The following is a 20757-nucleotide window of genomic DNA, read 5'->3' on the forward strand; positions in this document are numbered from 1 at the left end:
CCGTGTGGCTTCTGACACGTGTATGCAAAAGCCCCCCGGGCGGGGACCTGAGCTCCCCCGTCTGCTCCCCAGCCGCCCCCTTCCCCCACCCCCCAGCGGACACTGGCACACAGAACAGTGTCTGACGTGGCGTACCACGTGTCTGGCTTCCTGCACTCAGTGACGGTCTGTGATGAGTCGATGGTCAGAAGCCACACTCTCATGAGGAAGTGTCGATGGGTGATGCCGTGTTGTCAGCCTGACTGCTGACGTGGTTGGAGGGGGCAGCTCCCACGTGATTCCAGAAAATCTGTGAGGAGTTCCCCAGATGGGTTAACACGTGAATCCCCAGATCAGTAAAGCACATTGTCCTCCCCAGTGTGGTGGGCCACATCTAATCACTCGAAGGTCCGCGTAACAAAACGTGGAGGCAGTTCACGTGGCCCGGCTTGACTCCCAGCCGAGGCGTCCATCTTTTCATACCCTGGGTGGTCCCCCTCCCAGGTCCTGGGGCCGCAGCCACGTTCCGAGTCCTGGGTGGGCACCCGCTAACTAGGCTCAGTGGTGGGCAGAGCCCGTGTGCCCCACGTTGCACTGAACCAGGCGGCTTTGGGGTTTGACTTGGACAAGTCAAGCTCAGGGCTGACTTGGACCCCCCAAGGGTGCTCCTTGTGTGCCCAGAACCCCGAGGACAAACGCAGGCGTCCCCTGGGGTTGTCCCCCAGGCATCAGAGGTCGTCCACCATCGTTCAAAGCCCAGACCGGGAGGCGGGTAGGCCACCTGCCTGTGTTTCTGCCGGTGTGGGAACGTCCCTGCGGCTGTGTTTGCACATCGCTGTGCTCTGCTCACGCGGGTTCACTGGATGCTTTTGGATAAACGGTCACACTGGTGACGTCCCCCCAGGTGGTGTCAGGGGTGTCCCCCACTCATCCCCTGACTGCTCCCAGTATGGGTGCCCGTGGACATCTGCCTCCTGTCCGTGGTCGCCCCCTGTGTGCCCGCCTGCTGCGCATCAGTGATTGGCCCTGCATAGTTGCCCCTGCGTGTGCGTCCCACGCGGTTGCCTGCTGCCTCTACGTATGCACCCCTGTGTGTGCGCCCGCTGCTCCCGCGTATGCGCCCCTGCGTGTGCACCCTGTGGGGTCGTCTGCTGCCCCTCCAAGTGCGCCCCCGCGGGGTCGCCTGCTGCCTCTCCGTATGCGCCCCTCTGTGTGCGCCCCCGCGGGGTCGCCTCCTGCCTCTCCGTGTGCGCCCCCGCGGGGTCGCCTCCTGCCTCTCCGTGTGCGCCCCCGGAAGGTTGCCTCCCCTCTCCGTATGCGCCCCTGCGGGGTCGCCCGCTGCCCCCGCATATGCGCCCCTGCGTGTGTACCCCTGTGGGGTCGCCCGCTGCCCCTCCAAGCGCGCCCCCGCGGGGTCGCCTGTTGCCTCTGTATGCGCCCCTGCGTGTGCGCCCCCACGGGGTCACCTCCTGCCTCTCCGTATGCGCCCCTCTGTGTGCGCCCCCACGGGGTCGCCTCCTGCCTCTCCGTGTGCGCCCCCGCGGGGTCGCCTCCTGCCTCTCCGTGTGCGCTCCCGCGGGGTCGCCTCCTGCCTCTCCGTGTGCACCCCCGCGGGGTCGCCTCCTGCCTCTCCGTGTGCGCCCCCGCGGGGTCGCCTCCTGCCTCTCCTTATGCGCCCCTGCGTGTGCACGCCTGTGGGGTCGTCCGCCGCCTCTCCATGTGTACCCCTGCGTGTGGGCCCCCACGGGGTCTCCCTCTGCCCCTGCGTGTGCGCCCCCTCTCGGTCGCCTGCTTGGAGTCAAGAGCGCTGCTCCTGGGGAGGGTCAGGTGACAGGTGGCTCAGGTGCACACGTGGGAGAGGACAGAGTGGTTTTCCCTTCCTTTGGGGCTAGCAGTTGGCTGGAGGGGAAGGAACCCAGACACGGAGGCCCTGCGGGGGGGAGGCCTTCCCAGGAGGCTGCTCACGTTGTCTTGGCTCACGTGGGTCCTTCTCGCGTGGCCTCAGCTCCTGTCCTAGGACATGGGCCGCCCCAGGGGAGCTCGGTCCGGCAGGAACTGCAGGGGCGGGGGGCATGTCTAGGGGAAGCCGAGGTTGGGGCCCTCGATTTAGCGAAGAGCCTCCCTTTGCTCTCCGCGGGGACAGACGCCTGTGGCCGTGTCCCGCGTGCACGGGCCCCGGACTCACGCGCGCCTCCCCTCAGGCACTACGTGGGCGTGTTCTCATCCATGGAGTACGTCTTCTTGTTCCAGTTCGTGTACGCGGCCTACAGGCCCATGGCGACCGCCGCGGGCGAGCTCATCTGTAAGAGGTAAGGCCGGAACACGTGACGGTGTCTCCAGGGCTGTGATGTCACCGTGATGTTTGGGGGGGGGGGGGCTCCCGCGTCCTGCCAGGCGGACTCGCAGATGGAGGAGGGTGGGGGCAGCGGGAGGCCCCAGGGACCAGGGGAACAGCAGGGCCCCTGAGCAGGGCTTGCACAGGACAGCAGGTGTGGGCCCCGAGGCACAGGACAGGATGGATGGAAACACCAGCGCAAAGGACGCGCGTGGCTGGGGGTAGATGGACTTGATCCGCGTTACAGGCGCGCCCCTTCCCGCATTGGTCTGACCAGGTGGTAGAGGCCCCCTCGAGGGCCCCCACCGGCCTGAGGTCCTGTCCTGGGCCATCTGGCTGTCTCGCGCTCCCTAATGGGTCTGCGTTCAGGCGGGGGTCCGCGTCCTTTGGGGGTTTGACGTGTGGCAACAGGGGGCAGCCCTGTCGTCTGTTCCCACTGCAGTGCTGGCCTGAGCTGGCAGTGGGGTCGGACAGACAGAAGTCATTCTAGAGCTTTCCTCCATGGGCCGTGTCCTGCGCCCGCGGCCTCCTGGCGTGCCTGCTCCCCAGCTCACTGCGTTGCACGTGTGCGTGCAGGGAGCCACAGGACCTCGGGCACCAGCAGGTGCGGGGAGCCCCCCGTCCAGGCTGATGCTGGGGTCGCTCTTTCTGATCCCACTAGGCTCCTGGCCCCTCCGCCCCAAGAAGGTTTCTTTGGTCAAAACCCTCCCGACGAGTTTGACAGAAACATCCAGAACATGAAGACGCTCATCGACTTTTACTTGCAGGGCGAGGTGAGGGTGTGGCAGCACAGGGCCCGGGGCCGGGTTGTCCGAGTCGCGGGAGGGACCTGGACCCGTGTCCTGCAGCCCACGTTGCATGCCACGTCCCGTGTCCCACGCCCCGTGTCCCGTGTCCCGTGCCGCGTCCTGCGTCCGGCTGACGCGGGGCTTGCTTCCTGTGTGAACGCCTGCCACAGGCACATGGGCGTCAGGGCTCTGGGTGGGTGTCCCCGTTTGTCCTCACGTGTCCACCACACGGGTGGGTCGGGGAGGGGGCCGTTCCTGCCCATGTCCTCACGTGTCCCCTCCACCAGGTGTCACCACGTGTCCACCCCTGGTTGTCACACGTCCCCTGTGTCATCAGGTGTCTGCCTGTGTCATTACAAGTCTCCTTTGTCATCACACGCCCCTCACGTCGCGTGTCCTTTCTGTGTCATCACACGTCCCCCATCGTCACGTGTCCCCCCATGTTGTCACGTATCCTTCTCGCCCTTGTCACGCATTCCTTCTACGTCGTGCTGTCATGTGTCCCCCTGCGTCCTCACACGTCCCCCTGCCTGTGTCATCACACGTGCCCTGTGTCCTCAGTGTCCCCCGTCCCACGTATCGCGTGCTCCTGTAACATCATCGTGTCTTTCCTTCCGCGTCGTCACGACTTTACACGTGTGGCCCGTCCCTGTCAGTTCCACAGACACGTCCCATACCTGGTGGACGGCCTGTGGGACGCGGCGCCCGCCCTGGTCCGGAACTGGGAGTGCATGACGGCCCTGCTGCTGGAGCCACGTGGCGGGCGCCAAGGTGAGCGTGGCCAGAGGCCGGCTCTGAGTCGTGGATGGGGGCCAGCGATCCCGCTGGCCTCCCGGCCGTCCCTGCCAGGCACACCATCCCCCCGTCCTGCCGTACCTGTTCCTCTGTGACCCACCGGCTGCTGTGTCCCGCTGCCCCCTGTGTCCCGCTGTCCCGTGTCCTTCTGTCCCTGTGTCCCGCTGTCCCCCGTGTCCTGCTGTCTCCCTGTGTCCTTCCGTCCCTGTGTCCTGCTGTCCTGTGTCCCGCTGTCCCCTGTGTCCTTCCATCCCTGTGTCCTGCTGTCCCCCGCTGTCCCCGTGTCCTGCCATCCCTGTTCCTTTGTGACCCACCAACTGCTGTGTCCTGCTGTCCCCCGTGTCCCGCTGTCCCCCGTGTCCCGCTGTCCCCCGTGTCCCGCTGTCCCCCGTGTCCTGCTGTCCGTGTCCCGCTGTCCCCCGTGTCCTGCTGTCTCCCCTGTCCTGCTGTCCCGTGTCCTGACATCCCTATTCCTCTGTGACTTGCTGTGCTGCCCCGTGTCCTGCTGTCCCCCCCCATGTCCTGCTGTCCCCTCCTGGTGTCTCACTGTTCCCTCCTCCCCATGTCCCACTGCCCCCAGGCTTCCGTCCTGCCAAGTGTCTGTCCATATAGGCAGTGACACAGCCCTGTCGAGCCTCCTGTGCTGCACCCGCTCCCTGAGTGGCTGCTTGGGGAGCATACCCATGCTTTCCTGCGGTGAGGGGTCCTCAGGCCTCGAGGCTGGGGTGTCACAGGGCTCTAGTGTGGGGTCCACAGGACGAGGGCCACAGACTGACTTGCCATAAGAGGATCAGCCTGGGGGCCACTGAAGCCCAAAGACCGGGCCCCAGAGTCAGGGTGCACGGTGGGCAGAGTGCCCAGCGGATGAGCCCCCAAGCAGCTGGGGTGCCCTCGCCTGCCCCTCCAGGCCCAGGAGACAGCCCGTCCTCCCTGCCGAACTCCCCTCAGCAGACACAGGTGTCGTCGGCCACAGCCAGGAGTCCCGGTGCCATTTATGACGTAGCCCAGGCCTGTCACGTTCCTGGAGGGACCCGCAGCTCTGACCGTGCTCCTTGGGGTCCCTGAAGGGGCCTGTTTCTTTGTCATGGGGATGCCTCCTTTCCTCTGACTGAAATCTCTGGGGCCCAGCTGTGTGGTCTGCGTTTCTTGGCTCTGACGGTGGGCCTGCTCCTGCTATGCCTGGGCTCATAGGGCTAGCTCCAGGACATGACAGACTAGGCAGGAGACCCTTGTGTGACATTCTCAGGCTGGCTGTGACACATGATCTCAAACCCAGTGGTTAAATAGGAATCCATCCTGTCTTAGGTCTGGAAACCAGAAGTCTGAGATACAGGCAGGACAGGACCGCTGAGATCCAGGGGGGGCAGGATCTCTGAGATCCAGGAGGGGCAGGGCCACTGAGATCCAGGCAGGGCAGGACTACTGAGATCCAGGCAGGATCTTGAGATCCAGAAGGGGCAGGGCTGCTGAGATCCAGGAGGGGCAGGACTGCTGAGATCCAGGCAGGACAGGGACCCTGAGATCCAGGCAGGGCAGAGCCACTGAGATCCAGGCAGGACAGGGACCCTGAGATCCAGGCAGGGCAGGGCCACTGAGATCCAGGCAGGGCAGGGCCGCTGAGATCCAGGAGGGGCAGGGCCCCTGAGATCCAGGCAGGGCAGGAGCCCTGAGATCCAGGCAGGGCAGGGTCACTGAGATCCAAGCAGGGCAGGGCCACTGAGATCCAGGAGGGGCAGGGCTGTTGAGATCCAGGCAGGGCAGGGTCACTGAGATCCAGGCAGGACACGGACCCTGAGATCCAGGCAGGGCAGGGCCACTGAGATCCAGGCAGGGCAGGGCCACTGAGATCCAGGAGGGGCAGGGCCCCTGAGATCCAGGCAGGGCAGGTCCACTGAGATCCAGGAGGGGCAGGACCACTGAGATCCAGGTAGGGCAGGGCCACTGAGATCCAGGAGGGGCAGGGCCACTGAGATCCAGGCAGGGAAGGTCCACTGAGATCCAGGAGGGGCAGGACCACTGAGATCCAGGTAGGGCAGGGCCACTGAGATCCAGGAGAGGCAGGACCACTGAGATCCAGGAGGGGCAGGACCACTGAGACCCAGGAGGGGCAGGACCCCTGAGATCCAGGAGGGGCAGGGCCACTGAGATTCAGGAGAGGCAGGGCCCCTGAGATGCAGGCAGGGCAGGACCACTGAGATCCAGGAGGGGCAGGACCCCTGAGATCCAGGTAGGGCAGGACCCCTGAGATCCAGGAGGGGCAGGGCCACTGAGATCCAGGAGAGGCAGGACCACGGAGATGCAGGAGGGGCAGGGCCCCTGAGATCCAGTAGGGGCAGGGCCACTGAGATCCAGAAGGGGCAGGACCACGGAGATCCAGGCAGGGAAGGGCCACGGAGATCCAGGCAGGGCAGGGCCACTGAGACCCAGGAGGGGCAGGACCCCTGAGACCCAGGAGGGGCAGGACCACTGAGACCCAGGAGGGAGGACCCCTGAGATCCAGGCAGGGAAGGGCCACTGAGACCCAGGAGGGGCAGGAACTCTGAGATCCAGGAGGGGCAGGACCACTGAGACCCAGGAGGGGCAGGACCACGGAGATCCAGGCAGGGAAGGGCCACTGAGATCCAGGCAGGGCAGGGCCACTGAGACCCAGGAGGGGCAGGACCCCTGAGATCCAGGAGGGGCAGGGCCACTGAGATCCAGGCAGGGAAGGGCCACTGAGATCCAGGCAGGGCAGGGCCACTGAGACCCAGGAGGGGCAGGACCCCTGAGACCCAGGAGGGCAGGACCACTGAGACCCAGGAGGGGCAGGACCCCTGAGATCCAGGCAGGGCAGGGCCACTGAGATCCAGGCAGGGCAGGGACCCTGAGATCCAGGCAGGACAGGGCCACTGAGATCCAGGAGGGGCAGGGCCCCTGAGATCCAGGAGGGGCAGGGCCCCTGAGATCCAGGAGGGGCAGGGCCCCTGAGATCCAGGCAGGGCAGGGTCACTGAGATCCAAGCAGGGCAGGGTCACTGAGATCCAAGCAGGGCAGGACCCCTGAGATCCAAGCAGGGCAGGTCCACTGAGATCCAGGAGGGGCAGGTCCACTGAGATCCAGGAGAGGCAGGACCACGGAGATGCAGGAGGGGCAGGGCCCCTGAGATCCAGTAGGGGCAGGGCCACTGAGATCCAGAAGGGGCAGGACCACGGAGATCCAGAAGGGGCAGGACCACGGAGATCCAGGCAGGGCAGGGCCACTGAGACCCAGGAGGGGCAGGACCCCTGAGACCCAGGAGGGACAGGACCACTGAGACCCAGGAGGGGCAGGACCCCTGAGATCCAGGCAGGGAAGGGCCACTGAGACCCAGGAGGGGCAGGAACTCTGAGATCCAGGAGGGGCAGGACCCTGAGACCCAGAAGGGGCAGGACCTCGGAGATCCAGGCAGGGAAGGGCCACTGAGATCCAGGCAGGGCAGGGCCACTGAGACCCAGGAGGGGCAGGACCCCTGAGACCCAGGAGGGCAGGACCACTGAGACCCAGGAGGGGCAGGACCCCTGAGATCCAGGCAGGGAAGGGCCACTGAGATCCAGGCAGGGCAGGGCCACTGAGACCCAGGAGGGGCAGGACCCCTGAGACCCAGGAGGGCAGGACCACTGAGACCCAGGAGGGGCAGGACCCCTGAGATCCAGGCAGGGAAGGGCCACTGAGATCCAGGCAGGGCAGGGCCACTGAGATCCAGGCAGGGCAGGGCCCCTGAGACCCAGGAGGGGCAGGACCCCTGAGATCCAGGCAGGGCAGGGCCCCCGAGATGCAGGCAGGCCAGGGCCCCTGAGATGCAGGCAGGGTAGGGCCCCTGAGATCCAAGAGGGGCAGGACCACTGAGACCCAGGCAGGGCAGGACCACTGAGATCCAGGCAGGGCAGGACCACGGAGATCCAGGAGAGGCAGGACCACGGAGATCCAGGCAGGGCAGGACCACTGAGAACCAGGCAGGGCAGGGCCACTGAGACCCAGGAGGGGCAGGACCCCTGAGATCCAGGAGGGGCAGGGCCACTGAGATCCAGGCAGGGAAGGGCCACTGAGATCCAGGAGGGGCGGGACCCCTGAGATCCAGGCAGGGCAGGGCCACTGAGATCCAGGCAAGGCAGGGCCAGTGAAACCCTGGAGGGGCAGGACCCCTGAAATCCAGGCAGGGCAGGACCCCTGAGATCCAGGCAGGGCAGGGCCACTGAGATCCAGGAGAGGCAGGACCCCTGAGATCCAGGCAGGGCAGGGCCGCTGAGATCCAGGAGGGGCAGGGCCCCTGAGATCCAGGCAGGCCAGGGCCCCTGAGTTGCAGGCAGGGCAGGACCGCTGAGATCCAGGAGGGTCAGGGCCCCTGAGATCCAAGAGGGGCAGGGCCACTGAGATCCAGGCAGGGCAGGACCACTGAGATCCAGGCAGGGCAGGAGCCCTGAGATCCAGGCAGGGCAGGGTCACTGAGATCCAAGCAGGGCAGGGTCACTGAGATCCAGGCAGGGCAGGGCCACTGAGATCCAGGAGGGGCAGGGCCACTGAGATCCAGGAGGGGCAGGGCCACTGAGATCCAGGAGGGGCAGGGTCACTGAGATCCAGGCAGGGCAGGGTCACTGAGATCCAGGCAGGACAGGGACCCTGAGATCCAGGCAGGGCAGGGCCACTGAGATCCAGGAGGGGCAGGGCCCCTGAGATCCAGGAGGGGCAGGGCCCCTGAGATCCAGGCAGGGCAGGGTCACTGAGATCCAAGCAGGGCAGGACCCCTGAGATCCAGGCAGGGCAGGGTCACTGAGATCCAGGCAGGGAAGGGCACTGAGACCCAGGAGGGGCAGGACCCCTGAAATCCAGGCAGGGCAGTTCCACTGAGATCCAGGAGGGGCAGGACCACGGAGATCCAGGCAGGGAAGGGCCACTGAGATCCAGGCAGGGCAGGGCCACTGAGATCCAGGAGGGGCAGGACCCCTGAGACCCAGGAGGGGCAGGACCCCTGAGACCCAGGAGGGGCAGGACCCCTGAGATCCAGGCAGGGAAGGGCCACTGAGATCCAGGAGGGGCAGGGCCCCTGAGATCCAGGCAGTCCAGGGCCCCTGAGAATCAGGCAGGGCAGGACCGCTGAGATCCAGGAGGGTCAGGGCCCCTGAGATCCAAGAGGGGCAGGGCCCCTGAGATCCAGGCAGGCCAGGGCCCCTGAGATGCAGGCAGGGCAGGACCACTGAGATCCAGAAGGGGCAGGGCCCCTGAGATCCAGGAGAGGCAGGACCACTGAGATCCAGGAGGGGCAGGACCCCTGAGATCCAGGCAGGGAAGGGCCACTGAGATCCAGGCAGGGCAGGGCCACTGAGACCCAGGAGGGGCAGGACCCCTGAGATCTAGGAGGGGCAGGACCCCTGATATCCAGGTGGGGTACGAACACAGATCCAGGCAGGGCAGGACCCCTGAGATCCAGGCAGGGCAGGGCCACTGAGATCCAGGAGAGGCAGGACCCCTGATATCCAGGTGGGGTACGAACACAGATCCAGGAGAGGCAGGACCCCTGAGATCCAGGTAGGGCAGGGCCACTGAGATCCAGGAGGGGCAGGACCCCTGAGATCTAGGAGGGGCAGGACCCCTGATATCCAGGTGGGGTACGAACACAGATCCAGGCAGGGCAGGACCCCTGAGATCCAGGTAGGGCAGGGCCACTGAGATCTAGGAGGGGCAGGACCCCTGATATCCAGGTGGGGTACGAACACAGATCCAGGAGAGGCAGGACCCCTGAGATCCAGGTAGGGCAGGGCCACTGAGATCCAGGAGGGGCAGGAGCACTGAGATCCAGGCAGGGCTGTGCTCCCTCCAGAGGCTCCAGGGGAGGGTCCTCCCTGCCTCTTCCAGCTTCTGGGGCTCCAGGCATCCCTGGGATTATGGCTGCGTCTCCCCCGTCTGTCCCCGCCCCTCCACAGGGCTTCTTCTGTGTCTGTGTCGTTTTCTGTCTCTTATAAGGACATTTGTCCCTGGGGTTAGGGCCACCCTCATCCAGGCTGACCTCATCTTGGGTCTTTCACTTAATCACATGTGCAAGGATTCGATTTTCCCACAAGGTCCCTTTGTGAGGTTCCGCGTGGGTGTGACTTTGGAGCGAAAGCCAGTGCAGAACGCTCCGTGAGCAGACGTGTGGTCAGCTGGATGGTTTCAGACCCGCGTCCTAGCATTTTGGGGCAAAGCCAGGTGAACCCCAGTCTGCGGTCCCCATCGGGTGCTGCCCTGAGGACGTGTGCGTCTGTCCCAGCCCGGGCCAGCGCCAGGTCCCACGTTGACCTGAACGGGTGACAGGCGGTCCCTTTGTGTGCGGTTTGAGCGGAGGGCTGGCCCCGGGGGCTCTGGTCTGTGTGTCACTGAGCCCACGAGCCGTCGGCCTGTGCTCGCCCCGCGCCCGGCTCCCCGAGGCCCCTCAGAGCCCTGCGGCGGCCAGAGCGCCGTGTGTCCCCGTGAGGCTCGGAGGGCGCTGACCGGACCCCGTCTCCTTGCAGCGCTGACGAGCCAGCAGGAGAGAGTCCTCATCGAGATCCTCGTGGCCGCCGTGCGACAGGCCGCAGAGGGCCACCCCCCTGCTGGCCGCGAACTGGGCAAGAGAGTCAGTGCCACCCCTGCCCCCGCCCGGATGCGCTTCGTTCCCTGTGCTGACCGCTGGCTGTGGCTGCTGCGCCCTTGCTGTCAGTGCCGGGGCTCTGGGGGTGCCCGCTGCGGCCTCGGGCTCGCGGGGCTCCCCCACCCCCACCCGCGCGGCCGCGCGATCGCTTGCTGCCTTGTGCTTGGCACGCTAGCTGCTCACTGGGCCGCTGGCTCTGCGGGCGGGGCTCCCGGCCACCCAGGTAGGTCTCGCTGACTGTGCCTCCCAGCTCCTGCCCGCCCCTCCTGCCGCTGCCAGCCCTCTGCCAGCTGTTCCCGTGTGAGCCGTCCGCCTCCCCGGGGGGGCACCCCACAGTCCCCCCGCCTGGTTCACACCGGACACGGCAGTGTGTCAGCCAGCCCCCGAATCGTCTCTGTGTGGGTCTCTGGTGCTGCTGGGACAGAAGATCACACCCGAGTGGACATAGGACCACGGGGGTTGGGCGTCCTGCCCCAGCTCTGGAGAAGAGGAGTCTGACATCCAGGCAGGGCAGGGCTGGCCAGATCCAGGCAGGGCAGGACCCCTGAGATCCAGGCAGGGCAAGGCCTCTGAGATCCAGGTGGGGCAGGATCCCTGAGATCCAGGCAGGGCAGGGCCACTGAGATTCAGGCAGGGCAGGGCCACTGGGATCCATGAGGACAGGGCCGCTGAGATTGAGGAAGGGCAGGACCATTGAGATCCACGAGGGGCAGGACCACTGAGATCCAGGGTGGGCAGGGCTGCTGAGATCCAGGTGGGGCAGGGCCATTGACATCCATGAGGGGTGGGACTACTGAGATCCAAGCGGGGCAGGATCCCTGAGATGCAGGAGAGGCAGGACCACTGAGATCCAGGAGGGGCAGGGCTGCTGAGATCCAGGAGGGGCAGGGCCGCTGAGATCCAGGCAGGGCAGGGCCACTGAGATCGAGGGGAGGCAGGACCCCTGAGACCCAGGAGGGGCAGGACCACTGATCCAGGCAGGGCAGGGCCGCTGAGATCCAGGCAGGGCAGGGCAGGGCCGCTGAGAACCAGGAGGGGCAGGACCACGGAGATCCAGGAGGGGCAGGGCCACTAAGTTCCAGGTAGGACCACTGAGATCCAGGCAGGGCAGGGCCACTGAGATCCAGTCAGCACCACTGAGATCTAGGCAGGGCAGGACCCCTGAGATGCAGGCAGGACAGGACCCCTGACACCTAGCCAGGGAAGGGCCACGGAGATCCAGGCAGGGCTGTGCTCCCTCCAGAGGCTCCAGGGGAGGGTCCTTCCTGCCTCTTCCAGCTTGTGGGGCTCCAGGCATCCCCGGGCTTTTGGCCACGTCCCTGCTGTCCTTGCTTCTATTTTCATGTGGCTGTCACGTCCTCCCCTGTGCACGTGTCTGGCTCTGTCCTCTGATGTCTCTTTTTAACGACACCCCAGTCCTACCGGACGAGGGTGAGCCGTAAGGCATGAACTTGGGGGAGACGACTCAGTGTTTCTTGACGGTTTCCGCGCACGTGAACTAGCGTATCTGGAACAAAACCCCAGAGTAGCACTCTGGAGCTACACCTGTGATGTGGGGGCAGCGCTGCCTGGGTGTGATCTGGGCCCGTGTCGGCCGGTCCCAGGGCCACCGTGAGACTCACACGGGTCGGCCGTGGGCTCAGGCCACGCTCGCTCTGCCCACAGGCTGCCAGGGAGGTGGACGGGACCCGCCGCTGGCGTGAGCGTGCCAGCATGAGCCGACACTTTGTGAAGGTGCTGCCCCAGCTGCTGTCCAAGGTGCGGAGTGGGGAAGGTCAGGGGGCGGGGAGGCGGGGAGGCGGCGGGGGGCGCGGGGGGGGGGGCGCGGGGGCGGGCCGGGAGGCGGCAGGGGGCGCGGGGAGGCCAGGAAGGCCCGTTCACGCCTGCTCTGTGCGCAGTTCGCCGCGGACAAGGAGAAGGTGACGCCCCTCCTGCAGATTCCGCAGTACTGCAACCTGGACGTGTATGACAAGGACGGCCTGGGCTCGGTGAGTCACGGGACTCCGCCCCTCCCCCCTGCGTTCTGCCCGTGGGGGCCGCGGTCCCCCTCCCCGGGCTTCAGGCGTGGGGCACGGCGGCCACCACATCATCGTCTGCCCCTGTGTCCTGCCACCCTCCTGAGGCCTGGGGCGTCACGCCTCCGAGGCTGCTCTTTCGTGCTGGTCTGTGCTGGTGGAGCGTCCCCCTGTCCAGGGCGGTGGCCCGGGCCCCGTCTGGGGGTGTCTGGGTCACCTGGTCAATGCCTCCCTGCAGCTCGAGGTGGGTGGTGGGGCCCGATGACAGGGCAGGACCGGCAGGGCTGTGAAGACAGAGGCACCGACCGCTGTCTCGAGTTTTCATGGCGTGAAGGTCAGATGCCTGGTTCTGGGTGGCGCCCTGGGGTCTGGTCCTCAGGGTGCCCGTGCGCACAGAAACTGGTAAAGCCCCGGGAGCTTGTGTGCTGTGCTCTGCGTGTGGGTACGGTCGGGGCGGGGGGCAGGAGAGGTGGGATCTGAGGGGGACGCTGGGGGCCCAGGCGGCTACTGGAACATTCTGCCCACGCTGTCCCCACCACAGGTGCAGCCATCACCCATAGTGGTGGGAGGGTCCAGACACCTAGACTCACAGTTCCCATGACCTCTTCCTCTTGGCCCCATGTGCCCCTCATGACCCTACCTGGCCCCTTCTTCTGGCTCCTGACATCCCCTAACCTCTGACCTTCTCCCAGGCCCTTTATCCCTCAACTCTCTGAACTATGACCTTTCCCCTTGACCCAGGCATCCCCAGGCTTTCCCCCTCAATAGCCTGACCTTTCCCCGGCAGTTTCCTGCTTGACTCTGTGACCTCCCCGACCTTTCCCCTTGGTGCCATGACCCCACGACCCCGGATCTTTCCCCCTTCACCCCCATGATCTCCCCGACCTTTCCCCTCAGTGCCCTGACCCCTGGCCTTTCCTGGTCAGTGCCATGACCCCCTGACCCTGGATCTTTCCCCCTCAACCCTATGATGTCTTGACCTTTCCCCCTCAACCCCATGACCTCTCAACCTTCCCCCCCCTCTGTCATGACCCCTGACCCCTGACTTTTCCCGTCAATGCCATGACCTGTGACCCCCAACCTTTCCCATCAACGCCATGACCCCATGACCCTGGATCTTCCTCCCTCCATCTCATGACCTCCCCGACCTCTCCCCCTTGGTGCCATGACCCCACGACCTCCCGACCTCTCTCCCTCGGTGCCATGACCCCCGACCTTTCCCCTCACTGTCATGACCCCACGACCTCCCGACCCTTCCCCTCGGGGCCATGACCCCCTGACCCCGGATCTTTCCCCCTTCAACCCCATGACCTCCCCGACCTTTCCCCCTCAGTGCCATAACCCCTGACACCTGGCCTTTCCTGTCAGTGCCATGACCCCTTGACCCCGGATCTTTCCCCCTCAACCTCATGACCTCCCCAACCTCTCCCCCTCACTGCCATGACCCCACGACCTCCCGACCCTTACCCTCGGTGCCATGACTCCCTTACCCCGGATCTTTCCCCCCTCAACCCCATGACCTCCCCGACCTTTCCCCTCACTGCCATGACCCCCCCCCCCCCCCCCGACCTCTCCCGTCGGCCCCGTGCCACGGTCCCTGAGCGGTCGTCTGCCCCCCACCCCGCCTCCCACAGTACCTGGACTCGGCCCTGCTGGAGCTGGACTGCCTCGTGCAGCGGCACTCGGACGTGGCGGTGCTGGAGGCCTGTGCCCGCGCCTACGGCGCCTACTGCTGCGAGGGGGGCACCGCCCACTGCCAGGCCGCCCCCGCCTGCAGCCGGCTGGTGGACATGCTGGTGGACGCGCTGACGCCGCTGCTCGACGTGTTCCTCCAACACGAGGTGCCGGCCGTGGGGGCGGGGCGTGGGACGCGGGGGCGGGGGTGGAGACGCGGAGGTGTCGCGGGCGGGCGTGGGTGTGCGGCGTGTCGTGCGGGGGGGTGGGGAGACCTCCACCGAGGCGGGCCCCGCGCCGGCCGAGGACGCTCAGCCTCAGCCCTCGGCGTTTCGTCGTCGGGCGCCTGTTGGGGGTCGGCTCAGCGAACCCGGGGACCGGCTCTTGGTCTCTGGGGACGCAGGGTGGGTTCTCTGCGCCCCTGCCGTTCACCCCGCACCTCCGGTGGGGGCTTCTGTCCCCTGGGAGGGGGGAGATGGGGGGGGTCACACATGGGCCTCGCTTTCCCCCAGGGGAGCCCCGTGAGCCCACAGCGGACCCAGTCTGACCGAGGCCGTGGCTCGCGTACGCTCGGGCAGAGGGTTTCTGTAAAGCGCCACGTCACGAGCGCTTTTGCGGGGGTGGGGTGGGGGGGGGTTCATCCTGTTCCCGGGGGGATAGTCCGAGAGCACACACGTATCACGTGACTGGGCCGTGTGCTGATAAAACTTTATTGGCACCGACGGGCCGAGGGCCACGTGACCTGTGGACCAGGTGTCCAGCCCCGCTTTAGGCACTGTCCTTCTGAGGACCCGTCGCCACAGGCGGGGCTCCCGGTTCCTCTTGCGGCCCCCAGCCGAGGGCCTGCCATGAATTTGGGGGGGGGCTGGGGGTCCGCGACACGCTCCCCTGTGTGTTCTGCCCGCTGCAAAGTGGGAAATCCAGTTCCTGTAGTGGGTTCCTCACGGGGCCGCGCCTGAAGCGCTGGGAGACGGCGGATCTCGGGCCGTTTCCGTTCTTCTCGTCGTCCGCGCACGCGGGTTTGGGGACTGTCCCACCCTCCCCCCCCTTTTCTGCGAGGCTGGAGGCAGAGTGGCCTGGGGTACCACGTCCCGACCGGAGGAGAGTTTAAAGAGCCGCCTTCCGGGAAGTAGCAAGAGAGGAGGCTCCCAGGATGGAGGGCCGGCTCGAAGCCAGGGCCCAGGGCCCCGGGAGCCCCGCCTGGGACACGTGTGTCAGGCGGCCACCCCCTTGCCCTCTCCCTGCTGTGTAGAAACAAGGCCAGTTCCTGGGACACCATGAGATGGGTCGCATCTGCTCGACGCTGCGGAGACTGGTGGCTTTCTACAGGTGAGTGGGGTGACACGGCCGGCTCCCTCGGCGGGGGCACACGTGACCCCCCAGCAGCGTCCGCACTGTCTCACTCTGAGCCGTGTTCCTGTGTCCCGGGTGAGGCGAGGGGCGTTCAGGGCCTGAGGGGTGTCCCCGGGGTGGGCCGGGTGGCTGCGGGTTCCCCGGGAGCCCGTCCTGCCCGTCTGGGGCCCTGAGCCGCGTGTGCGGGAGCCGGGACCGCCTGGGCCACGCCCGCGCCGCAGTGCCCCGGAGGGGCCGCCTCGGCCATCCGGGGCGGGTGCCCCTCCGTCTGCAGGGAGGTGGTCCTGTGGCTCCGGGGGCTGCGGACCGGGTGTGGGCGGCTCGCCTCGGGGACGCTGGGGTCGCGGGCCGAGGTGGGCCCTGAGACCCCCGCTTCTGGCCAGCACGCACGACCTCAGCAGCTGGAACCTGTACGAGAAGATGGACAGTCTGCTGACCCTGCGCAGGCACCAGGGCAGCATGCCCACCGAGGTGAGGGCCACGGGGTCAGGGGAGGGCGCTGGTGGGGGGAGGGGGCTGGTGTGGGAGCGGGTCCTGAGGCGCAGGGAGGCGGGAGGTCCTGGGGGAGAAGGACGGATCCCGGGGAGGAGGGTCCCGGTAGGGTCCTGGTGGCGGGGAGGGGGTGGGGGGGGGCGGGGGGGGCGGGGAGAGGTCTGGCGGGAAGCAGGTCCCGGTGAGGGCTCAGGGTCTTGTGCAGGGGAGCATCCGCAGGTGGGTGTCCCGTCCGTGTCCCCAACTCCATGACAGGCCTCGTGTCCCGTAGGTCATCCACTGTGCACTGCAGTGCACCTACTATGCGCTCCTGTGGCAGATTGTTGCAGCCACGGACCGGCTGCCGCCTCAGGTGGGCGAGGGGTTGGGAGGGGTCCGGTGCGGGTGTGGGCAGGCGAGGGGCTGTGAGGGGTCGGGTGTGGGTGAGGGGCCAAGAGGTGCAGGTGCAGGTGCAGGTGTGGGCAGGTGAGGGGCGGTGGGGGAGTAGGTGCAGGTGTAGGCAGGTGAGGGGTGGTGGAGGGGCAGGTGCAGGGCGGTGGGGGGGCAGGTGAGGGGCGGTGGGGGGGAGCAGGTGCGAGTATGTGGATTCCAGTTGTCTGTGACGGATGCGGCAGGCTGGGGACGGGGGACAGGGTCACCGCTTGGACAGGCGTCCGCCCCCACCACTGCCTCGCGTGTGAAACCCTGGGGTCAGGCCTGGGCTCCTGGGATCTGAGCCAAGAGCTGACCTAGGGCCCCGGCCGACACGGCCCTCCAACCTGTCCGCCTGCCACAGGGAGCTGGGTTTAGATCCTGTCTGAGCACCTGCCCCGTGTTTGCTGGGTGGGACCCTTGACCTTGGTTGCTGGCCAAACCAAGGGTAGCTTGAAGTCAGCCGTGCTTTGGGGCCGTATTTATGGCTGCCTGGAGAGGTTCAGCCCTAATTCCTCATGACGAAGGACAGACGGGGTGGGGGCGGGGGGGGGGGGAGGAGGAGCATGTGGGAGGATGGCAGGTGGGGAGGGGTGTGGGGGACAGAGGGAGGTAGGGGAGGGGGACACGGGGGCTGGCGGAGGTAGACAGTGGGACGAGAAGGGGGGTGGGGGAGGGAGATAGTGCGGGAAGGGGACAGTGGGAAGTGGGGAAGGGGGAGGGGGTTGCCGCGGGGGGGGGGGACACGGGGGTAAAGACAGGGGAGGGGGCTGGGGGGACGTGGGGGTGAGGAAGGGGGAGGGGGTTGCCGCGGGGGGGGGGACACGGGGGTAAAGACAGGGGAGGGGGCTGGGGGGACGTGGGGGTGAGGAAGGGGGAGGGGGTTGCCGCGGGGGGGGGGGGACACGGGGGTAAAGACGGGAGGGGGCTGGGGGGGACGTGGGGGTGACGAAGGCAGTCCGTCTGCGTCAGGCTGTGGCTGGAGGGCCGGCTCCCCTGACGGGCGGCCCCTGCCCTGTCGCTGTCTGGCAGGACGCGCTCCTGGACTTGCGGAGGCGGCTGATGAAGTTCTGCGTGGCCTGCCGCGTGTACCTGAGCCACCAGAGCAAGGTGCTGAGTGAGAAGGTGGGTGCGTCCCTGGGACGCCCAAGGGGGCGGGTCCCGGGGCGGCCGAACAAGGGGAGGGGCGGTAGAGAGGCCCGTGCGGATCGGGGCCCGGTCGTGTTTTCGGTGACGGTGTTTCCACGTCGTACCGCGCGTCTCGCAAGGTGACGCGTCCGCTTACGCGCACGAACGCGCTGTGAACGTCCCGTTCGCATAAGCCCGTGTGCGCACCCCCCCCTTCCCCCCCCCCTTCCCCCCCCCCCCCCCCCCCCCCCCCCCCGGTTACATGCAGTACACACATTTGGCGTGGGGCCCTGGACGCCGAGCGTCGGCAGCTTCCGCACGCGGAGAGTCTTTAGGGCGATGTCACGTCTGCGGGGAGGCGCTTCTAACGGCTTCGTGACGCGGGACAAGCCACTGCGCTTGGTGTGTCGTGTGTGCTCGTGACCTGCTGCTTCCTTCGGGGCGCGTGTGAACGTGCGCATGTGAGAGCGACCCCGTCGCGGTCTCAGATACCACGTGTCGCGGCCGACCCGCTGGCCGAGGAGCAGGGCCCGAGTGTCCTTTCCGGGCTCCGAGCTCCGTCCTTCGTGACCCCCTCCCCGTCACACTGTGTGTCCGCGCCCCCTGGTCACTGCGGGTTTTGGTCGCGAGCCTGCATGGGGCAGACGTTTCCGCTCACCGTGTGAGTCGTTGCCTGCGTGTTGTGCGTTGGGGCGCGTCTGTCACCTGCACGCGGTGTGTTTCGCGTGCGTGTGTGTTGTGTGCTTTGGGTTGTGTCACGTGCGTGTCGTGTCTGGTCCGTATGTTGTGTTGGTCCCACGGGTGTCCTAGTTTCTTTCTCGTGTGCGTGTCGTGTCTGGGATGGTCACACACGGTTGTGTATTTGCGTTTCCGGTCTGCAGCGTCTGTGGCTGGCTGTTACCTGTAGGCTGCGTGTGTGCGGCTGTCTTTCCCGCCTGCGTGTGACGCGTCACTCTGTCAGCCTCGTGCGCTGGTGGCTGACGGCAGCTTTTCGACGTCACCAAGCGTCCCGTGTGCTGGTTTCGTTGGACCCTGTGTCACGGGCAGGGTGGGGTCGAGGCGGGGGGTGTCTTCGAGGGGCCGGCCGCCGTACCCTCCCCGCACTGTGGGTCCCGCCCAGCCCTGGGTCGCCCACCCCTGGGAGCCTGTTGGGGGGCAGCCGGGGGCAGGCAGGGCATGACGTCCCTGTGGCTGCTCGGTCCCCCCCTCACCCCCTCAGGCCTTCATCCTGCTGTGCGACCTGCTGCTCATCCTGAGCCACCAGGGGCCCGAGGACACCGGCCTGGGGCTGCTCTTCTTTGTGCCTGACCACATCCTGCAGGGCAAACTGCTGAGCTTCGTCAGGGAGCACGTGTTTCTGGAGGAGTCAGGGGCTGAAGGTATGCCCCCCCAGGGCCGTGGGGGGGTAACCCCAGGGAAGAAGGGTAGGGGCGGGCCCGCGGTGGGGGAACAGAGTGGGGGGGGTAACCCCGGGGTGGAAGGGTAGGTGGGGGCCGCGGTGGGGTGACGGGGGAGTAACCTTGGGGTGGAGGGGTAGGTGGGGGCTGCAGTGGGGGGATCGGAGGGTAACCCTGGGGAGGAAGGGTAGGTGGGGGCCGTGGTGGGGACGGGGGGGGTAACCCCGGGGGTGGAAGGGTAGGTGGGGGCTGTGGTGGGGGGACAGGGGAGTAACCTTGGGTGGAAGGGTAGGTGGGGGCTGCAGTGGGAGGATCGGAGGGTAACCCTGGGGAGGAAGGGTAGGTGGGGGCCATGGTGGGGGACCAGGGGGGGTAACCCGGGGTGGAAGGATAGGTGGGGGCTGTGGTGGGGTGACAGGGGAGTAACCTCGGGTGGAAGGGTAGGTGGGGGGACGGGGGGGTAACCCCAGGGCGGAAGGGTAGGTGGGGTGTCGGGGGATGGGGGGGTAACCCTGGGGTGGAAGGGTAGCTGGGGCTGTGGTGGGGAGACGGAGGGGTAACCCTGGGGCGGAAGGGTAGGTGGGGGGGTCGGGGGGGATGGGGGTTGTAACCTGGGGCGGAAGGGTAGGTGGGGGCCGTGGTGGGGGACGGGGGGGGGTAACCCCGGGGTGGAAGGGTAGGTGGGGGCTGTGGTGGGGGGACAGGGGAGTAACCTTGGGGTGGAAGGGTAGGTGGGGGCTGCAGTGGGGGGATCGGAGGGTAACCCTGGGGAGGAAGGGTAGGTGGGGGCCATGGTGGGGGGACAGGGGGGGTAACCCCGGGGTGGAAGGATAGGTGGGGGCTGTGGTGGGGTGACAGGGAGTAACCTCGGGGTGGAAGGGTAGGTGGGGTGGACGGGGGGGTAACCCCGGGGCGGAAGGGTAGGTGGGGTGTCGGGGGGGATGGGGGGGTAACCCTGGGGTGGAAGGGTAGGTGGGGGCCACGGTGGGGGGACGGGGGGGGATAACCCCGGGGTGGAAGGGTAGCTGGGGCTGTGGTGGGGAGACGGAGGGGTAACCCTGGGGCGGAAGGGTAGGTGGGGGGTCAGGGGGGATGGGGGGTGTAACCCCGGGGCGGAAGGGTAGGTGGGGGGTCGGGGGGCATGGGGGGGTAACCCCGGGGTATAAGGGTAGGTGTGGGTGGGGCGCAGCGGGGCACCGTGGGGTGCTGTCCACCCGGGATGATGAGCTGCACTCCGCACGTGTCTGTCTCCCGTGTTCACGCGGTCACGGAAGGGTTGGGGGAGCGCCGAGCAGGCGGTCAGGACCAGGAGACACAGGCACCCCGTGGCACTCACGGGCTCTGTGCCGTTGGGGCCACGGCGTCCGGTGGCGGGTCTGACCCGCGACCGGCCCCCGGAACGATGCCCGGACCGCGAGCGCCTCTGGATCAGACTTCCCGCCGTGCCCGGCCGCGCCCTGCTCGCCTGCCACGCGGCTGTCCCACGGCTGAGCCACGAGGGGGCCGCGGGACGACGTGGCCGGTGCGTGCTGTCTCCCCAGGCCCCAGCAGAATTTACAAGGAGGACGACGCGGACGAGCTCCACGAGCTGTTCCACCGGAGGAACATGCTGGCCGTGTTCTGCAAGCTTGTCGTCTACAACGTGCTGGACCTGAGCGCGGCCGCCGAAATCTACCAGTTCTATCTGAAGGTGCCCGCGCGGCCCTCCTGCCCCCCCCCCAGCCCCCCGCCCGGCTCCCCTCCCCCGCCCACTGCTGTCCTGCCAACA

General features: G+C 67.2%; 1 protein-coding gene across 1 annotated transcript in view; it reads left to right on the plus strand.

The window, feature by feature from the left end:
- The window catches only part of LOC131502987 (cohesin subunit SA-2-like), a 66505-nt gene that overhangs the window by 38297 nt on the left and 7451 nt on the right, over nucleotides 1-20757 (plus strand). Inside the window, exons 15-27 of the mRNA XM_058714268.1 lie at nucleotides 2181-2288; nucleotides 2976-3087; nucleotides 3759-3873; nucleotides 10401-10504; nucleotides 12185-12277; nucleotides 12418-12507; nucleotides 14169-14375; nucleotides 15461-15537; nucleotides 15945-16032; nucleotides 16325-16405; nucleotides 17497-17589; nucleotides 18812-18971; nucleotides 20531-20679. Of these exons, the coding sequence (XP_058570251.1) occupies nucleotides 2181-2288; nucleotides 2976-3087; nucleotides 3759-3873; nucleotides 10401-10504; nucleotides 12185-12277; nucleotides 12418-12507; nucleotides 14169-14375; nucleotides 15461-15537; nucleotides 15945-16032; nucleotides 16325-16405; nucleotides 17497-17589; nucleotides 18812-18971; nucleotides 20531-20679 (1477 nt within the window). The remainder of the gene's footprint in view (nucleotides 1-2180; nucleotides 2289-2975; nucleotides 3088-3758; nucleotides 3874-10400; nucleotides 10505-12184; nucleotides 12278-12417; nucleotides 12508-14168; nucleotides 14376-15460; nucleotides 15538-15944; nucleotides 16033-16324; nucleotides 16406-17496; nucleotides 17590-18811; nucleotides 18972-20530; nucleotides 20680-20757) is intronic.

Source organism: Neofelis nebulosa, chromosome X (assembly GCF_028018385.1).
Source record: "Neofelis nebulosa isolate mNeoNeb1 chromosome X, mNeoNeb1.pri, whole genome shotgun sequence".
NCBI classification, from domain to species: domain Eukaryota; kingdom Metazoa; phylum Chordata; class Mammalia; order Carnivora; family Felidae; genus Neofelis; species Neofelis nebulosa.